Source organism: Elgaria multicarinata, chromosome 3 (genome assembly GCF_023053635.1).
Source record: "Elgaria multicarinata webbii isolate HBS135686 ecotype San Diego chromosome 3, rElgMul1.1.pri, whole genome shotgun sequence".
Lineage (NCBI taxonomy): Eukaryota > Metazoa > Chordata > Lepidosauria > Squamata > Anguidae > Elgaria > Elgaria multicarinata.
The window spans coordinates 158951054-158971884 of record NC_086173.1 but is presented as its reverse complement, the minus strand read 5'-3'; the positions used below and the strand labels follow the sequence as shown (position 1 = coordinate 158971884).

Below are 20831 nucleotides of genomic sequence, written 5' to 3'. Positions count from 1 at the left end.
ATCAATCTGGCCGCCGCATTTTGCACAAGCTGCAGCTTCCGGACCGTCTTCAAAGGCAGCCCCATGTAGAGGGCATTGCAGTAATCTAATTTGGAAGTTACCAGAGTATGGACAACTGAAGCTAGGTTATCCCTGTCCAGATAGGGGCGTAGCTGGGCCACCAACCGAAGTTGGTAGAAAGCACTCCGTGCCACCGAGGCCACCTGAGCCTCAAGTGACAAAGATGGTTCTAGGAGAACCCCCAAGCTACGAACCTGCTCCTTCAGGGGGAGTGCAACCCCATCCAGAACCGGTTGAACACCCCCCATCCGATCAGAGGAACCACCCACCAGCAGCATCTCAGTCTTGTCTGGATTGAGCTTCCGTTTATTAGCCCTCATCCAGTCCATTGTCGCAGCCAAGCACCGGTTCAGCACATCCACAGCCACACCTGATGAGGATGAAAAGGAGCAGTAGAGCTGCGTGTCGTCAGCGTACTGATGACAGCGCACTCCAAAACTCCGGATGACCGCACCCAACGGTTTCATGTACATGTTAAACAGCATGGGGGACAAGACCGATCCCTGCGGAACTCCATACTGAAGAGTCCACGGGGCCGAGCAATGTCCCCCAAGCACCACCTTCTGGAGCCGTCCTGCTAAGTAGGAGCGGAACTACTGCAATGCAGTGCCCCCCACTCCCAGCTCAGCCAGACGTTCCAGAAGGATACCATGGTTGATGGTATCGAAAGCCGCTGAGAGATCAAGGAGAATCAACAGAGTCACACTCCCCCTGTCCTTCTCCCGACATAGGTCATCATACAGGACGACCAAGGCTGTTTCCGTGCCAAAGCCGGGCCTGAAACCCGACTGAAATGGATCCAGATAATCAGTCTCATCCAAGAGTGTCTGGAGCTGGCCTGCCACCACCCGCTCAAGGACCTTGCCCAGGAATGGAACATTTGCTACCGGCCTGTAGTTACTAAGATTTTCCGGGTCCAAGGAAGTTTTCTTCAGGAGTGGTCTCACTACCGCCTCTTTCAGACGGTCTGGGACCACTCCCTCTCGTAGAGAGGCATTAATCACCTCCTTGGCCCAGCCGGCTGTTCCATCCCTACTAGCTTTTATTAGCCAAGAGGGGCAAGGATCCAGTACAGAGGTGGTTGCGCGGACCTGTCCAAGCACCTTGTCCACATCCTCGAGCTGTACCAACTGAAACTCATCCAAGATTACAGGACAAGACTGTACTCTGGACACCTCACTAGATTCACCTGCTATAACACTGGAGTCTAAGGCCTGGCGGATGCAAAAGATTTTATTCTGGAAGTGCCTAGCAAATTCATTACAGCGGGCCTCAGATGATTCTACCGTGTCCTTGGGACCAGCATGTAATAGCCCCCAGACAACTCTAAAAAGCTCCGCTGGGCGGCAAATTGAAGATTTAATAGTGGCAGCAAAGTATTGTTTTTTTGCTGCCCTCAGTGCCCCTGAATATGCCTTGCTATAGGCACTTACCAATATTTGATTGCATCCACTAGGAGTTCGTCTCCACCTGCCCTCAAGGAGTTCGTCTCCACCTGCCCTTTAACCCAGTACTGTCGACGCTTGACTGTCAGCAACGGCTCTCCAGGGTTCCAGGCTGGGTTCTTTCCTAGTCCTATCTGGACTTGCCGTGGATCAAAGCTGAGACCTTCTGCATGCAAAGCAGGAGCTCTGCCACTGAGCTATGGCCCCACCCCCCAGCCTCTGATTAAGCACCTCCAGCAAAGGAGAGCCTGCCTTTTTCCTCTTCCCCCCTCCTCCCTTTTTCCTTTTGTATCACATCTATTAGATTTTAAGCCCAACAGTCAGGACTGTCTTGATTTTTTAAAAATGTTTGGAGTGTTCCCTGTTTGCAATCCTAGCCGTTATATTCCATTTCACCCACCCACACCCTTCGTTTCCCCTCCCAGCCTCTGTCAGTTAGCATTGACAGTGGCCACTAAGCATGGTTCGTCCTCATTGGTTAGTTTTTGGTACCCCCCCCCTCACTTTTTAGGTTTTCTCCTAGAGATTTTTTTTTAAGCATTTCTACGAACTTTTGACTCCTCCCCCGCCCCCAAACCTGATTATATCTCTCTTTTGGACACGGGTAATGCTGTTTTGGCTACAAATGCAGCGGCACTCATAGCCTGGATATCAGAAATAAAGGGAATGTTGAGATCGTGAGTTAATATGTGGAACAGGACTAGACCCTTGCTTTGCACTGACCTCAAGTCATTATTCAGACCCAAGGGCAGGAAGAAAAGAATCACCACTTTTATCAGGTCCACAAATACCTCTGTCAACACCAAAGACCTGAAAGTAGAACTGAAGTAAATGCAAGAAGAACTCCGTTAATTCAGACCAAGGGTCTCTCGTCCACCATTCTGTTTCCACAGTGGCTAACCAGACGTCTCTGGGAAGCCCACAACCAGGACACAGGTGCAACAGCACCTTCCTGCTGTTTCCCCCCCAGAAACTTGTACACATAAGAATATCATGGGGGAACATAAGAAGTGCCATGCTGGATCAGACCAAGGGTCCATCTGGACCAGCACTCTGTTCGCACAGCTGTCAACCAGGGACCAACAAAGCACACCACGGTGCAACAGCACCCTCCCACCCATGTTCCCCAGCAACTGGTGCACACAGGCTTACTACCTCGAATACTGGAGATAGCACATAACCATCAGGTCTAGTAGCCATTGATGGTCTTTTCCTCCAGGAATTTATCCAACCCCGTTTTAAAGCCATCCAAATTGGTGGCCATCACTACATCTTGTGGCAGTGAGTCCCATAATTTAACTATGCACTGTGTGAAGAAGTCCTTCCTTTTATTTGTCCTGAATCTCTCACCCATCAGCTTCATGGGATGACCCCTTTGGGTTCTAGTATTTTGAGAGAGGAAGAAAAATGTTTCCTTATCCACATTCTCCACACCAAGCATAATTTTGTACACCTCTATCATGTCTCCCCTTAGCCTCCTTTTTCCCAAGCTAAACCATCGCAGCTGATATAACCTTCCCTCATAGGGGAGATGCTCCGGCCCCTTAATCATTTCAGTTGCCCTTTTATGCACTTTTTCCAGCTCTATAATGTCTTTTTAGATGTGGTGACCAGAACTATACACAGTATTCTAAGTGTGGTCACACCATAGATTTGTATAAAGTGTGTATTATACTAACAGTTTTATTCTCAATTCCTTTTCTTATCATGCCTAACATGGAGTTTGCCTTCTTTACAGCTGCCGCACACTTGGTTGGCATTTTCATGGAGCTGTCCACCACAACCCCAAGAGCTCTTTCTTGTTCGGTGTGAAGAAGGCCTTCCTTTCATCTGTCCTGAATCTCCCACCAATCAGCTTCATGAGATGATCCCATGGGGTTCTAGTATTACGAGACACTTTTGAGTATTATCCACGAAAAAGTGGGGTATGTGAAGGACATGGGGTTTGTCAAGTCACTGTTAAGTTTTAATTGTGCTTATTTTCCTGTTAGTAGTTGAGTTATGGTTGGGACTGATGGAGAAGTATTGGTTTGATATATGTTTATGGCTTGAATCTGTTTGATATGTGTTTATGGCTTGGCTGGCGCCAGGACCTTGCTTTGGTATGCGGGAGGAAGGTAGGAGTTAGGATTCCGGATGCCAGAACTTCCAAAGGCCCCAAGGTCAGCTGGAGGCCTCACACCTGCGTGTTATCTCCTAGTCAGGCTAATTGGGCCTGGTGTGAGAAAAGTATCAAGCTCCTCTCAGAAGGGATGGGCATTAACAGCCGAGTGGAAACGGGGATAAAAAGAGTAACTTGACAGGGACACGGGGTCTTCTGTTCGGGGGTGATGGAAGAACACCAGAGGCGACCCAGTAGGGGTGCTTGAGGAAAGATAGAGTGTTTGTTATGTTTTAGAGCAGTGGTTCTCAACCTGTGGGTCGGGACCCCTTTGGGGGTCGAATGACCCTTTCACAGGGGTTGCCTAAGACCATTGGAAAACACATATTTCAATGGTCTTAGGAAACTGTATTGACTGAACTATGTCATGTATCATCTTTTGTATTATTAAAGCTATTGTTATGTATTATTTTCATTAGCAAACCATCCCATGACAATGGATCGTGTAGAGAAGAACGAAAATAATTTTATGGTTGGGGGTCACCACAACATGAGGAATTGTATTAAAGGGTCGCGGCATTAGGAAGGTTGAGAACCACTGGGTTAGAGGTCTGGTTTTCTGTGACAAAGCTAGCCGCTTTATGGCCGGGGGGAATAGTGGTGTGGCTGCAGGATGTACCTCATCCTCTAACCCAGTGGTTCTCAACCTTCCTAATGCCGCGACCCTTTAATAGTTCCTCATGTTGTGGTGACCCCCAACCATAAAATTATTTTCGTTCCTCTCTACACGGTCCATTGTCATGAGATGGTTTGCTAATGAAAATAATACATAACAATAGCTTTAATAATACAAAAGATGATACATGACATAGTTCAGTCAATACAGTTTCCTAAGATAGGGTGACCAACTGTCAGGATTTCCCCGGATTTGTCCTGGTTTTTGTTCTTGCCATGGTGTCAGGGGGGATTTTCTATAATTTTCAATAATGTCCTGGAATGACACACCTTCCCCTTTAAGGCTGCCATTATCATGGCAGGAGGGAATGACATGCTTTCTTGAAGCACATCATTCCCCCACCCCAAGCTCTAATTGAGGTCTTAAAGGGGAAAGTGGGTCATTCGTGGACATTATAGAAAAGGCCCCAATTGGAGTGGATGGTGGTGGTGCAGAATGAAATCCTTTCCCCTCCTCCACTCCAATCGGGTTCTTTAAGGTGGCGGGGGAATAACGTACTTTCTGCAGGACTCAGAAAGCTGCTTCCCCACACACACACTAGGGGTCCTCTTTTTTGGTTTCCCAAATATGGTCACCCTACCTAAGACCATCGGAAATATGTGTTTTCCGATGGTCTTAGGCGACCCCTGTGAAAGGGTCATTCGACCCCCAAAGGGGTCCCGACCCACAGGTTGGGAACCGCTGCTCTAACCTTTCCCCCTTCCCCTTTCTTTCCCTTCCCCTATTATTCTTTTAGCTGCTATTATCGACCAAGGCCTTATTTGTTAGTATTAGCACCTTTGTATTAAACGTGCTTTGGTCCCTACAGTGTATCTGTGTGTTTTATTCCAGAAACCTCTGGTCTTCCCTTGGTAAGAGGGGCTAGGGAGTGGGGCACTGGAAACCTCTGGAACGTGTTGCTCCCAAGCCCGCTTGACAGGGAGGTCTGATCGACTCAGGCCTTCGTTACAGGGTACACCTAATTTAAATAACTGAACCCACAAACAAACATAGCAACTCAACACTGGCCGATTCATGTTTAAAAATATACACCACTCAGACAGCTCTTTCAAGAACTTTCTGAAAATTCTCAGGGATGGTTTCACTCTTTAAAAAGCATCAGCGTTACTAGCCCTCAGGGAACACCGAGCTCACAATTTCTGGTAACAAGTAGGCAGAATTTTGCCAATTAACATGAAAATTTCCCATAGCACTGACAATATGGTGTATTTAGTCAGTGTGGTGTAGTGGCTAAAGTGTCAGACTGGGAGTCGGGAGATCTGGGTTCTAGTCCCCACTCAGTCATGGAAACCCACTAGGTGACTTTGGGCCAGTCAGACTGTCAGCCCAACCCACCTCACAGGATTGTTGTTGTGAGGATAAAATGGAGAGAAGGAGGAGGATTATGTACGCCGCCTTGGGTTCCTTGGAGGAAAAAAGGCAGGATATAAATTCAACAAATAAATAAATAAATATGGGAGACAGCCAAAGATGCCCTCTTGAGATTTCAAGTCACTGACCAAGACTGATCCTAGATTCCAATGTGGAGTTTCTTTGGCATAAAGAATACCGTCGAGGAGAGGAATCAGAAGAGCTCGTCCCAGATTGTTCAAATATAATAAAGAACCTCCTTTTATTTATTTATTTATTTTATTTATTACATTTTTATACCGCCCAATAGCCGAAGCTCTCTGGGCGGTTCTCCTTTGAGTAACTTTTTGCAATTCTATTGTTTGAAAAAGGGTGGGCAACTTGTGGCCCTTCAGGTGTTTTGGCCTACAACTCCCATGATCCCTTGCCATTGGCTATGCTGGCTATGGCAGATGGGAGCTGTAGTCCAAACCATTAGGACTACCATAAACTGCCCACCCCTGTTTACACAGCTGAGCAGGTAGATTTGCAAAGTATGTTTTCCCTGTTCCTTAAAGGAAAACCGACTCCCTTCTTAAATAATTCTTAGATGTAATGAACGATAACACCTGAAAATGTGCAAGCAAAGCAAACAGATTATTTATGTATATAGTAAGCTGAAGATGACTATTCCCAAACATATTTGTATGAAAAGCATTAGCGAGAACTGTCCTGGTTTACATTTAAAGTGGCTGATAGCAAAAAAAAAAAACCACCAACAGAAACTTTTCAAGAATTTTGCTCACTCCTGACTATTTGTTCAGCTTGAATTCCAGTTTGCCCTTTTTCCCCCTTCTGCAGCTGAATGGTTTCAGGAATGTTTCAAACAGGCTCAATTGCTTGATCACAAAAGTTGAGCATTTATACAGCTTCTCTTCTGTAGAACATTTCACAAGAGGGTGGCAATGGATTGCTCCATGTCTCTGAAAAGCGTCATTTGTATAATTTGACCCTTGGCGGGTTCTTTGTTGTGAAACAGGGGTTGCATTCTTTCTGAAACTCCTCCCATACTCCAAGCATGATTTCCAGATGTTTTCCAACCTGGTGCCATTCAAACATGTTGGACCACAACTCCCAGCATCCCCCAGCCAGTTGTAGTCTGGAGGGAAAGACTGATATACACAGTTTGCCCCCTTCTATGTGAATTCTCATGTGCTGAATAAGACCTGATTGATCACAAAAGCTCTCGCAACAGTCTGAACACTGCTCTAATCTTTCCCGGAGTGGATTTTTTGATGTGAAGTAAGGCAGTCGCCCCGACTGAAGCTCTTCCCACATTCAAAGCACTGATACGGTTTATCCCCTGTGTGAAGCCTCTGATGTCGAATGAGGTCTGAGTTCTGGCTGAAGCTCTTTTCGCACGCCGAGCATTTATACGGCTTCTCCCGCGTGTGGGTTCTCTGATGTCTAATGAGGCTCGACTGAGTGCTCAAGCTCATGCCACAGTCTGAGCAGCTGAACGGCTTCTGCCCGGTGTGCATCCTCAAGTGCATGTTAAGGATCGACTTACGGAGGAAACTCTTGCCGCAGTTCAAACAGTTATAGAGCTTCTCTCGCCTATGAACCCTTTGATGCGAAGTCAGGTTCGCTTTATGATTGAAGCTCTTTCCGCAATCCAGGCATTTATGTGGCAGCTCCCCATGGCGGAGTCTATGATGCTGAGTAAAGTTCTTCCCAAATGTCAAGCTTTTATTGGGCCCCTCCACTGTGGGAGCACCCAGGCCCATGCTCCTCGTCTTTTCTCTTTGATTCTCCTCTTCAGTCGGTATTTCATTCAAATCCGCATCTGGACAGGCAGCAGAATTAGCCATAGTCTCAGCTTGATTCCCCTCCTGCATCTCTGAATCACCTGGGCCCTGGAGGTCCTCTTTCAACGGTTCACAGCCAGCAAAGTCTAACGATGCCCCTCGTATTTCAGCCCCATTTGCGCAGCCCTGCAAGCCGCCTTCTGGAATAAACAATGAAAACAGAATTAAATTAAATTAAATACTATGTTGTAAACCACCCAGAGAGCTTCGGCTGTGGGGTGGTATACAAATATAATAAATAAATAAAAGAAATAAAGTGGGGTGTTTCTCGGAAAACTCCTGCTTTCGATGAGAGGCAAATGACAAGGAGTAATCCACAAAGCTTTAATTAAGCAACAAGCATCTCTTCTACCTGAAGATAGTCTAATCTCTTGGAAACTTCTCCCCAGGCAAAACTATGCAAACTAAGCAAGACAATTGTCTGCTCAAGAAGAATAGGAAGCCTCTTCTCAAATGCCCACAACTTCAGAGAGCTTGGTGCGGAGGCAGGTTCTGGCTCACTCCTAGTCGGACTGACTTTCTCACGCCTTCCTTCCGCTGCGTGCATTTTAGCTTCTGGCGGACCCTAACATTAGCTAGCTTGTCGGGATGCTCTCCTCCGGAAGAAAGCTCACTTCCTATTGAGTGTGTAGGATTTGGCTTTGAGGAGATAAGCTCTGGAGAGAGCTGACTCCCAGCTGAGGTATCGCCTGTGAGAGCTTCCTCCTCCACTGGTACAGGCTGGCTGGTGTCTGGTGCCGTCTCCTTTAGTTCTGAATCTGATTCTGATTGATTACCTGAAACACCTTCTCCCAAAACAGGGGCAGTAGAGTTAGACATGACAGTGGGGGGTGGAGAAAACTCATTGTGTCTTCCAGTTCCTCAGAGGACTTCCAAAGAAGAGGGTCCCTGCTATGTACACATAAGAGTAATACTCTATGAGGAATTAGGTACCAGGGGCCAGCCCTTCTATTAGGCAAAGTGAAGCAGTCGCTTCAGGTGGCAGATACTAGGAGGTGGCAGCAAGATGGGGGAGGAAAGGGAGGCCTGTCCTTCACCCCCTCAGCTAGCCTGCCACCTGCAGGTTCATTGCCAGTGCTGAAGAAAGATTCAACTGCCAGTCCAGTTGGCATTTTTAGCTGGAATAGGAAAGAGTACTGTCTTGTTCTTTGCCTCAGGCAGCAAAATGTCTTGGGACGGCCCTGTCAGGTACTATATAACAACCAAAGAAACTGACAGGGACAACGCAGTGAACCCTGGCTTGACGTGGCTAACTCCATTTTTAAGGGTACAGAATTCCAATCCAATAGATTAAGGACGTCTACAAAGCCATCCGCTTCTCAATAGCTTCCTTTGTCCGAGACTTCCTGCGTGGACCGGTCACACTGTTTTCACTGCTCTGGCTTGGAAGTGAGTTATGTATATCTGTTGTTCCTCCCAACTCACCTCAGTTAAGGTGAGTGGTGTAGTAGAGCCAGAGGCTCGCAGGGTCAAAGCGCCAGGGTTTTCTGATTGGCAGGGTCCATGATGTCATCTGCCACCTCCCATTTCCTCTAAGCTTAGCTACCATTCTCACAGCAGCTGTGTGTGTGTTTTGAGATGGGGGTGGGGGTGGGGGAATTGGGCTTCTATTTTTTGTGAAATAATAAATGCCATCATCATCATGATGCCATAGATGACTTTTATGCTAAGGAACAGCCTGCTCTAAGAAATAATCGCTTTGACACCATTCATGGGACAAAAAGTATCTTAAAAAGAACAGAGGAATGTAAGAAGAACCACGACCCGTTTCTAGTAGGTGAAAGCCCGACATCAGAAGAGCCCTGCTGGATCAGACCAAAGGTCCATTCAGTCCAGCACCCTGTTCCCACAGTGGCCAACCGGATACCTCTGGGAAACCCACCAGCAGGAGAGGAGTGCAACAGCACCCTCCCGCCCATGTTCCCCAGCAACTGGTGTACATAGTGTTGGATCCTGGAATAGATCTGGTTTTACTTTTCCACTCTTTTAGAAGTGCCTGGTGGCCTGAAGAAATATGAACAAATCAGAAGAGGTGTGTTTTCTAAATGTCAAGGCCTCAGCTGGACGGTTATTGAATTATTGGCTTGAGATGTTTTTCAATTAGTCAATTAGTGATTGCAATGAATGTACAGTTCTGCTCTATATAAGTGCCTGTGTTTTGTATGTTCTATCTCTCCATCTTTACCTCATCTGTAATGCTGCTGCTGTATAATATGATATGATTTGTGAGTATAACTTGTGATGCTATAACTGAATTCCTATGCCGGTAAAGGCTTTGTTTTAACTAAGCAAAGAATCCTTAGCCTCATTCGTGTCTCTGCTGTGTTCTATGCGGAGAGACGCTTCTAACTCTGCTTGTCTCTGGAAAGAGAATTTAACCCCCAACACATAGGCCCACTGCACTTACCGTATTTCTTTGATTCGAAGACGCCATCGATTGTAAGACGCACACTAATTTCAGTACCACCAACAGAAAAAAAGCTTTGATTCTAAGTAATAATAAACGCACCCGCGATTCTAAGACGCACCCCGTTTTTAGAGATGTTTATATGGGGGAAAAAGTGTGTCTTAGAATCGAAGAAATACCGTATAGGCATTGTTCTGTTCTGTTTCTTACCAGCATCAATTCCTGCCTGGACTATGGGGTGACCGAGAATCTCCCCATCTTCCCCACAAGGAAAGGGTTCCTCCAGTTTCTCCACCGGATCAGTTTCTTGCCGACGCTCTGCTTTTCCCCAACTTGCTGAGTCATTTTCCTGCTCACAGCACTGGGAAAGGTTCTCTTCCACGTTCCATGTTGCCATCCCGTGTGGTCCCACCGGTTCTGAACTATCCAGCACGTATTTCTCATCTGTCGTCATCCAGACTTTATCTACTGGAAAGATAACAAGAGGATCCCTAAAAAAAACCTATTGGACTTGTTCAAACAACACGCTAAGCCAGGAGTGCCTACTACCAGCTTCGTCTGATACGCCAGCTGCTCCCCTTCCTAGAGTCGGAAGACCTAAAGACGGCAGAGCACGCGCTGGTAACTTCGAGGCTCGACGTCTGCAATACGCTGTACACAGAGCTACTGTGGAGTTACCCACATTTCTATTCCCTTAAGTATGTCTGCGTGAGTATGTCTAGCGAGTGCGGAATGTTGGGCTAAGTGGGTGTGGCTGGTGGGAAAGGGGAGGAGTCTGTATATATGGGGGAGCTGAGTGGTCTGAGGGATTCGGTTGGTGATTGGGTTTGGAGGGTAGATGTGTTTAGCTGTGTGATTTCTTGTCAGGAGTTGTGTGAGGAGTGAGTGAAAATAAGATCGTAGGGACTAAGGATTGTTACTATTCGATTGGTTACTACCAGTATTCTTAAGAATAGGCAGGATTTGAACAGAATTTGAAGGAACTAAGAACTGTAAACAACGATAAACATTTCCTCTATTTTGCTACCATAAAGCCGCGTGTCAGTTTGGCTGCATCTCCTGCTCTATTGGTTCATAAACAAACACATTACATTAAACCTTCAGCCTGCTATATTCACAGAAAAGCCTTTTCCAAATCTCCTTACCTTTTCCCTCTGCTGTAAGGGAAAGGTAGTACTTTTCTTTTTACCCCTTCCTCAGGTATTTAAGTGGTGGTGCTTAGCCTGAGGGAGGCGTGCGCGTCAAAGCCTTGTGCGTGAGGGTGTGTGTGTGTGTGTGTGTCACAGCTACCTTTGTGCCTAGTCCGGAAACTTCAACTAGTTCAAAATATGGCAGCCAGGTTGGTCACCGGTACACCTAGATGAGGATCAACTACTACAGAGTGTTAGGAATATGAATCTCTCTCCTTCACCTGCTCCCAATTTTCCTACGGTACCTTCTAAGATGCTCAAGACAGTAGCCGGAGAGAGAAGGAACCACCAGCAAGGTCATATCAGTGCAGGAAGGGAAGTCATAGCATATCCAAGCAGTGGAGGCTGGTGGCTTAGATTTAGAGGGGGCTATGAAACCAGTGTGAGTTTTACTCAGAACCAGCTAGAACTCTAAAGGGCGCTGAGTGTCCAATGTAACCAAGTTCTCCAATGTATAAAGGAATCCTCCTTACCTAGCTGGCTGGCTTCTCCGTCATCATCTTCCTGCTTGGTTTCTATGTACAGTTGCCTCTGCCCAGAGTCATGTGAAGTGTGGCTTACCTCAGAGAAACTCATAGCTGCTTCCTCCAAGGCCACCTGCAACAGCAGAGAATCGCTAACTAGAGATTATTCTAGGTTTACGATTCCTGGCTCATTCGGACACGACAATCCAGGAGTCCCAGCTCAGATGTGTGACGCTAAACTTTTTCTGCCTGGTGACGTCCAGGTCAGGGGTGAGCAGGAAGTAGATCTCCAGATGTTTTGGACTTCCACTCCCAGCATTCCTTACAACTGGCCATGCTGGCAGGGGATTCTGGGAGTTGAAGTCCAGAACTTTTGGAGACCTACGTTTTGCTTACCCTTGGTCTAGGTTAGTTTAGCTTCTCCTCCTGGCAAGGGGAACCAAGTGGAGACCAATCGGACAGTGTGGTCTGAACAGGCCCATTGAGTGTGGCATAGGCTGCTGGGCTTCTTCCCGTATGAATGATAAATTTAACCATTATTGGAAAGAAGGAAGGACAGTGTGCGGAATTTATCAATGGGATTCAAACCCAAGTCGGTATAATCCATGCCAACTTCATTAAAAAAAACAAAAGACCAGATTATGTCATTTGTGTTGTGTAGCCTCATAGAATCATAGAATAGCAGAGTTGGAAGGGGCCTACAAGGCCACCGAATCCAACCCCCTGCTCAGTGCAGGAATCCACCCTAAAGCATCCCTGACAGATGCTTGTCCAGCTGTCTCTCGAATGCCTCTAGTGTGGGAGAGCCCACAACCTCCCTAGGTAACTGGTTCCGTTGTCATACTGTTCTAACAGTCAGGACGTTTTTCCTGATGTCCAGTCGGAAACTGTCTTCCTGTCACTTGAGCCCATTATTCCGTGTCCTGCACTCTGGGAGGATCGAGAAGAGATCCTGGCCCTCCTCTGTGGGACAACCTTTCAAGTATTTGAAGAGTGCTATCATGTCTCCCCTCAATCTTCTCTTCTCCAGGCTAAACATGCCCAGTTCTTTCAGTCTCTCTCCATAGGGCTTTGTTTCCACACCCCTGATCATCCTGGTTGCCCTCCTCTGAACACGCTCCAGCTTGTCTGCGTCCTTCTTGAATTGTGGAGCCCAAAACTGGACACAATTCTCTAGATGAAGCCTAACTAAGGCCAAATAGAGAGGAACCAGGACCTCACGTGATTTGGAAGCTATACTTCTATTAATGCAGCCCAAAATAGCATTTGCTTTTTTTGCAGCCACATCACACTCCTTGCCCTTGCATGGTGTGCATTCTTTTGCCGCAGCATTCTCATAGGCTAATGACTTCATAAGGCTTTCGGCGTTTAGGAGGACAGAAAAGTTCTGTTTCAATGAAAAGATAGGAAGAGGGCTACCTGGCCACTCTAGGCTACTGTTTTTGAGTTCCCTGCGGATATTTTGGAGGCCAGAATCTTCCCGCTAGCTCAAGGTAACATGCACTCTGTGTGCCACTGTGTATAGATCCATTATTTGGGGACCTATTCAACGTAAATATTTATCTATTGATCTACCGTAGGGGCCTACGATTGTGAGAGTTTTTAGGTTCAACAAGGACTTTAGACCAGTCCTGTCTAGGCCACATACTTTCGTCCAAGAACAAAACCCTCTTCCATCACAGGTCCTGTGGCACAGGAAGCGGTCTCACCTGGCTTGCCTGCCCCTCAGCCTCTTGCTGCCTTAGGAGGAAATCCTCAGCCAGGGCTACCGCCACGGAACAGGTCTCCGGACTGCACGCCCTGACCCAGTTCTGGATCTCTGCTGGAAGGATGGTCAGGAACTGCTCCAGGATCAACAACTCCAAAATCTGCTCTTTGGTGCGTTTCTCGACCTTCAGCCACCGGCAGCAAAGCCTCTGGAGCCGGCTGTAAACTGCTCTCGGTCCTTCGGCCTCCTGATAGCAGAAACGCCGGAAGTGTTGCCGAAGCGCTTCCCTGCTCAAGGCGTCCCCTCGCAAGATGGCCGCCTTCACTTTCCCATAATCCTCTCTGTCTCCAGCCTTCAGCCTACTAAAGGCTTGCTTGGCTTCACCGTGGAGGGCGGGGAGGAGTCGGGTCACCCACTCTTCCTTGGGCCACCGGCAGGCCTGGGCTACTTGCTCGAAGGAGGCCAGGAAAGCCTTAGCGTCGTCCCACGGCGAAGGCTCCTCCAGCAATTGTGAGACTCCACAGCCTGAGTGAGGGAACTCTACTGTCCTTAGGAATGTTTGCCATTGGGTTTCCCACTGCTGGGCCAAGCCATCTTCCGGTTCCTCCTTCACCTCATGCAGAATTCGGCTCCTGAGGGATCCTGCAGTAGCCCCAGAATCCATTGTGTCAAGGGACCGACCTCCGAGCTCCATCTTGGGTTTGTAAGCAACAATGTCCACATGAGGGGCTTTTCCTGAGGCTTCCATTTTTGTACAGCCTCCACAGTCCTGCTCCTCCATTTTCATTCTCGGGCCTCGGGTGACCTTACAAAGATGGCGGCCGACCGTAAAACACCTTAGAATAAACGACAAGGATCTAGACTTGCGTGCCTAGCTTCTGCCATGGTAAAAGCAACAGAAACAGGAATGAGAGGGGAACAAAACCCAAATATATCATACACTGGTTGGTAAGAACCATTTTTTTTTATATATATAATTTTTATTCATTTTCAACACTATATAAACATAGATAAACATTACCAAAGTATAACTGAAACAAACACAATAAGAAAAAAACAACATCAAATATCTGCTGCATACATATTGAATAATTGTTGAGTACAAATATCAAAAACTATTACATATACCTTATCATACTACAACATCTTCGTTCTTAACATAAAAGTGCACCCCCCACCTCGGGATCATTCTTGAGTCCAAAATCTAATCGTTTCTTCTGCTGGTGGTTTCCCACTTCCCTTAGTAAACACAAACACTAGGAACTGTTTCCAGATTCCTTCGAACTCATTTATTTTAGTTACGCCTTTTCTCCACTTAATATTACATGTCAGTTTATCATTAATGGCTATGTCCCATACTTCTTTATACCATTCCTCAATAGAATATTCTCCTTGGATCTTCCAGTTCCTAGCTACTATCAGTCGTGCTGCAACCAACAAACTCGATATCAGCTCTATAGTTCCTTTTCCACACTTTATATCTTCAAATAGTGACAGCAATGCTATTTTTGGTGTTTGTTCTATTTTCATTCCCACTATTTCTTCAATTTCTGAGAACACCATCTTCCATAATCTTTGTACATATTTGCATTGCCACCACATATGTAAATACGTTCCTTTTTCCCCACAACCTCTCCAACAATTTGCTGAATGTTGATCACTTATCTTATTCAATCTAACCGGGGTTAGGTACCACCTCCATAAAATTTTAAAATAATTCTCCTTTATTCTTACTGATAAACTTCTCAACACTCTTTGTTTCCATAGTCCCTCCCAGCTCTGTCGTCCTATTTGTATCTTCAAATCTGATTCCCAAACCATTTTCTCTGCATTCTCTCTAAACTCCTTCTCTAACAATATTTTATATATTTCACTCATTAACCCTTTTGAGACTATACTACCTCCTTTTCCTTTCTCCTTACTTACTACTAATTCTTCAAACCTCGTCATCTTTCTACACTTTCTATTATCTTTAATCCACTTTTTATTCCATTGTTCTAATTGACCATATTCTAGCCACGATAGCTTCTTCTCCTTTAACAAATTTTCCATAGAACCATTATTTTTTTAAAAAAACAACAACACCCAAACACTCTGGCCTTTTGGTAAGCATATCTGAGAAATATAGCAAAATTTTCATATCAAAATTAACCTTTTGCACAAAGTTTAAAACAACAGATTAGCAGCCCAACAGTATATTTTCCACACTGATTTGCAACACTGATTTCCAAATAAAAAGGCGATTCAGATATACAATGCTTCTGTCCCAAACGCGTTTTGACATGGGCATTGCATATCAGCACAGCATTTTATTTAGAAATTAGTGTTGCAAATATGTATGTTTAATATACTGTGGGACTACTAATCTGTTGTCTTAAACTTTGTGCGAAATATTAGTTTTGATAGGGATTAAATATTTATACACATAATTTTCCTTAAAGCTATTTTGTTTTGCTGTTTGTGAGTAGTATTAAGCGTATTTGAGAGCCAGTGTGGTATAATGGTAGAGATTTGGACTCAAGAGATCCAGGTTCTAGTCTATACTTGGCCGTGAAACTCACTGAGTGACTTTGCGCCAGTCACAGACTTCCTTGAGAGGCGGCAGGCTCTCCTTCACTGGAGGTATCTAAACCGAGGCTGGAGGCAAAATGCTTCTGTGCTTTGGATAGCTCCTTTTGAGTTCTGAATGGTTCTGACTGAAACCCAAAGTGGATTCACTGCCCCACTGATAGGGAGACCGTATGAAAAGGAGGACAGGGCTCCTATATCTTTAATATTTGCATAGAAAAGGGAATTTCTGCAGGTGTCATTTGTATATATGGGGCACCTGGAGAAATTCCCTCTTCATCACAGCAGTTAAAGTAGGGTGACCATATGAAAAGGAGGACAGGGCTCCTGTATCCTTAACAGCTGCACAGAAAAGGGAATTTCAGCAGGTGTCATTTGTATATATGGGGAACCTGGTGAAATTCCCTCTTCATCACCACAGTTATACTAGAGTGACCAGATTTAAAAGAGGGCAGGGCACCTGCAGCTTTAACTGCTATGATGAAAGAGGGCAGGGCACCTGCAGCTTTAACTGCTATGATGAAGAGGAATTTTTACCAGGTTCCCCATATATACAAATGACACCTGCAGAAATTTCCTTTTCAATAGAACTGTTAAAGATACATTTACCCTAGTTAAAGCTGCAGGAGCCCTGCCCTCTTTTGTATCTGGTCTAGTATAACTCCTGCAGCTTTAACTGTTGTCATGAAGATGGAATTTCACCAGGTGCTGCATGCCTACAAATGACACCTGCTGAAATTCCCTTTTCTATGCAACTGTTAAAAGATACAGGAGCCCTGTCCTCCTTTCCATATGGCCACCCTACCCACTTACATCAGAGCCACAGTCCTCCACTGACTGAATATATATGATCTTGTCATGAACACAATAGGAGGATTTTCACAATACTAATAAGCATACATGTTTACAATACCTCTTTTATACACCATAGGTTGATGTAACACCACACATTTATACAACACCTCTACAGCACAGTTTTTCAAAGCGCTTCACATACAGGCTGAGTTCTGACGACACGCTAATCAACGGTTGTTTCTCATTCTGTTCCTACTACATTGTACATTTTGCTTCTTTTAAAATCTATTTTAAAGTGTTTTATTCTGTTTTTATTTTATCTTGTACGCTGCTCCGAAATTTTGAATGGGGAGCAGTATATAAATATTGTAAATAAATAAACAATAAATATTACCCACCCACCCCGGTTGATTAGTGTGTCGCCCGAACTCAGCCACAGTGTCTCATTGGCCTGCCTAATGTTTAGCCAAAATCCGTTTCCCTGTCATTTCCACCCATTGGTTGTACAGAGAACAACCCTGCTCCCTTTTGCTCTGATATTGTTTCTGACCCAGCACGTTGGACAGCCTTGCTTTCTGAGGTGGTGGTGGCGGCGGCTTTCTCACACCCCCCCGCCTCACAAAGCCCCCACCTTGTCCAGCTGTTCCCAAGCTCAGGTTTCCAGATGTTGGTGGACTATAACTCCCATCTGCTGGCTGGGTCTGAAGGGTGCTGCAAAAGCAGCTGTTGCCAACCTAACTTCAATTTCCACCCTCAACAGCCAGCATGTGGCTGGGGCTGACGAGAACTGGAGTCCAACCCAAGCAGAGAGTGCTGGGCTGATGGGAATTGGAGTCCAACACAAGCATAGAGTGCTGGGCTGATGGGAACTGGAGTCCAACACAAGCAGAGTGCTGATGAGAATGAGTCCAGCCCAAGCAGAGTGTGCTGGGGCTGGTGGGAGCTGGAGTCCAATACAAGCAGAGTGTGCTGGGGCTGATGGGAACTGGAGTCCAACACAAGCAGAGTGCTGATGAGAATGAATCCAGCCCAAGCAGAGTGTGCTGGGGCTGGTGGGAGCTGGAGTCCAACACGAGCAGTGTGCTGGGGCTGATAGGAACTGGAGTCCAACACAAGCAGAGAGTGCTGATGAGAATGAGTCCAGCCCAAGCAGAGTGTGCTGGGGCTGGTGGGAGCTGGAGTCCAATACAAGCAGAGTGTGCTGGGGCTGAGGAACTGGAGTCCAACACAAGCAGAGTGCTGATGAGAATGAGCCCAACCCAAGCAGAGTGTGCTGCGGCTGATGGGAGCTGGTGTCCAATACGAGCAGAGTGTGCTGTGGCTGATGGGAGTTGTAGAGTGCAATGTATGGGGAAGAAAACAGCCTTCCCCACCTGCCCCCCTCCAGATGTTTTGGCCGACAACTCCCGGCAACCTCCTCCCTATTGGCCACGCTGGCTGGGGCTGATGGGAGTTGAAGTCCCAAAGGCGCGTTTCTCCGGAGAGCTGCTCTCGAGAAAGCTGCAGCGGTGACCGTATCCCGCTTTGGAAGAGAGAAAAGGGATCCTCGCTCTTAGATGGACCAGATGCTGCTTTGATCTAGAAACAGGGCAGAGGAATGGGATGGAGGGGTGGGGGTGCATGGGGGGTCCCTCTCTCTCCCTCCGCCCCCGATTCTGCTGCTCCTCCTACTGCTGTTCCCCATTAAAAATTACCCCCCAGCAGCTCACCTTTTGCCATGAACAGAGACCGCCTCTTTCGCCCTGCTTTGGCTGCCGAGAAACTCAAGCCCCAAAACCCTCCCCGGACAGGGGGAAAAGAGTCCCGGCACGACTTTCACGCGCCCGCCTCCCTCGGTCCCCCACATTGCTTTGAACGGCCTCTCTAGGAAACGCAGCTGGGCCTTTTTCGCTCCGCTTAACCCCTTTGAACACCGTCAAGAGAAATTAAAAAAAAACCCACCAAGGAACTTTTCTTGTACTGCATGCTAGGGTGACCCCATGAAAAGGAGGACAGGGCTCCTGTGTCTTTAACAGTTGTATTGGAAGGGGAATTTCAGCAGGTGTAATTTGTATATATGGAGAACCTGGTGAAATTCCTTCTTCTTCACAACAGTTAAAGCTGCAGGAGCCTTGCCCTCCTTTCCATAGGGTCGCCCTATGTATGCGCAATGCTCCTTTCATGTATATTCATTGCACATGCGCCCAAAAGAGAGGCGGCTTAAGCTCCCCAGCCCCCTCGGATCAGGAACTTTTCTTCCTCCACAAGTCCAGACATCTTAAAACAGAGGCTGAGTTCTGCCCGAGCTCCAGCTTCTGGAACAGCCTTAAGGGCAGCCCTGGTGACCATATGGAAAGGAGGACGGGGCTCCTGTATCTTTAACTGTTGTATGGAAAAAGGAATTTCAGCAGGTGTTGTGATGAAGAGGTGTCAATTCCCTCTTTATCACAACAGTTAAAGCTGCAGGAGCCCCGCCCTCTTTTTTATCTCGTCACACTAGGCAGGGCTCCTGCAGCTTTAATTGTTGCAATGAAGCGGGAATTTCACCAGGTGCAGCATGCATAAAAATGACACCTGCTGAAATTCCCTTCTCAATACCACTATTAAAGATACAGGAGCCCCACCCTCCTTTTCATATATTCAACGTAGTACATTTGGCGTGGAAAGTAAGCCAACGTGGCTTATTTCCCCTGCTGTGATCATGGGCATGTTTAACCTGGAGAAGAGCAGATTGAGGGGAGACATGAGAGCACTCTTCAAATACTTGAAAGGTTGTCCCACAGAGGAGGGCCAGGATCTCTTCTTGATCCTCCCAGAGTGCAGGACACGGAATAACGGGCTTAAGTGACAGGAAGCCTGTAGGGGAAATTGTTATCCCTCTCTTTGGCACACTTTCAGTATTGGCATACCATGCTGAGATGTGCTAGAACAAAGGGATAACACTTTTAAGATAAAGCCTTGCTAAGAAACATCTTGGTGCTTGCTGGCCAATGCCTTGGAATGTGCTGACGCACTGACTCAAGAGCCACAGAATACAATACAGCATTGAAGACACTATGCTGTGATCACGTATTTCCTTAACCCTTATATGGTATATTCATGCTGAACACACACTAACCAACACCTCCTGTGCACCCCCTGTGCACGAGGTAATCATGCATTTAACATGCTGTACTTAACAACCAATCATAGCTTGTATACAAGAAATGTAACCACTTAGTTCTTAATAAAACCAGGACGGGGCCGCCTATTTGGGATGCCTCCTCTTCATGCAGTTGGACTCCTTGCCAGTTATTTACTACAAAGCCAGATTCCAGCTGGACATCAGGAAAAACTTCCTGACTGTTAGAGCAGTACGACAATGGAATCAGTTCCCTAGGGAGGTTGTGGGCTCTCCCACACTAGAGGCCTTTAAGAGGCAGCTGGACAAGCATCTGTCAGGGATGCTTTAGGGTGGATTCCTGCATTGAGCAGGGGGGTGGACTCGATGGCCTTATAGGCCCCTTCCAACTCTGCTATTCTATGATTCTATGTGAACAGGCCCAGCATAAGACCACCAGCTCAAGATTTTTTAAATTTACTTTTAATGTATTTACATCCCGCCTTTTTTCCTCCTTAAGGAACCCAAGGTGGCGCACATAACCTCGCCTCCATTTGATCCTCACAACAACAATCCAACAACCCTGTGAGGTAGGTGTTAGATCCTGGAATGGATTCTGGTTATGTTTCCATGGATTTACTAATTGCTGAGGAGCTGGAGGAATCAGAAGACTCAGCAGAAAACTTAAAGGTCAACGTTGCACCTGGACATTGATGTCATGATTGAATAATTGGTGACTTGATTGTTTCAATTAAGGGATTGCAAGCAGTTGCATCACTGTACAGTTAGCCTATAAAAAGGATTGTATTCCCATGTACATGTATCAGAAATGATCAGATAGCAGAGATCAGAGCTGTATTGACTGACCGTATGTTAGGGTGACCATATTTTGGAAACCAAAAAGGAGGACAACATGGCCGTCCCATGGGGGTGTGCCCACCAACATGTCCAGCCCCCAAGGGGGCGTGCCCACCAACATGTCCAGCCCCCAAGGGGGTGTGCTCACCAGCATGCCCAGCCCCCAAAGGGGCGTGCCCACCCAAACATGGCCTTGGTCACAGGTCTAATTTCACAGCACACA

At 46.5% G+C, this 20831-nt stretch overlaps 1 protein-coding gene across 1 annotated transcript; it reads right to left on the bottom strand.

The window, feature by feature from the left end:
- Positions 1-6462: 6462 nt before the first annotated feature.
- Positions 6463-14054, bottom strand: LOC134395648 (zinc finger protein 165-like). Its single transcript, XM_063121811.1, has 4 exons — positions 13295-14054; positions 11610-11733; positions 10157-10414; positions 6463-7679 (listed from the first exon to the last, which is right to left on the bottom strand). The coding sequence occupies exons 1-4, from the start codon at positions 14000-14002 to the stop codon at positions 6940-6942; spliced, it is 1830 nt and encodes a 609-aa protein (XP_062977881.1). The 5' UTR covers positions 14003-14054; the 3' UTR covers positions 6463-6939.
- Positions 14055-20831: the final 6777 nt, after the last annotated feature.

Excerpts from the sequence above, each read along its gene's own strand:
- LOC134395648 (XM_063121811.1), bottom strand. The coding sequence starts at position 14,002 with ATGGAGCTCGGAGGTCGGTCCCTTGACACAATGGATTCTGGGGCTACT. Across the intron at positions 10,415-11,609 it reads CGGAGAAGCCAGCCAGCTAG|TAGATAAAGTCTGGATGACG; the intron begins GTAAGGAGGATT and ends TTATCTTTCCAG. Across the intron at positions 7,680-10,156 it reads CCAGGCAGGAATTGATGCTG|AAGGCGGCTTGCAGGGCTGC; the intron begins GTAAGAAACAGA and ends TGTTTATTCCAG.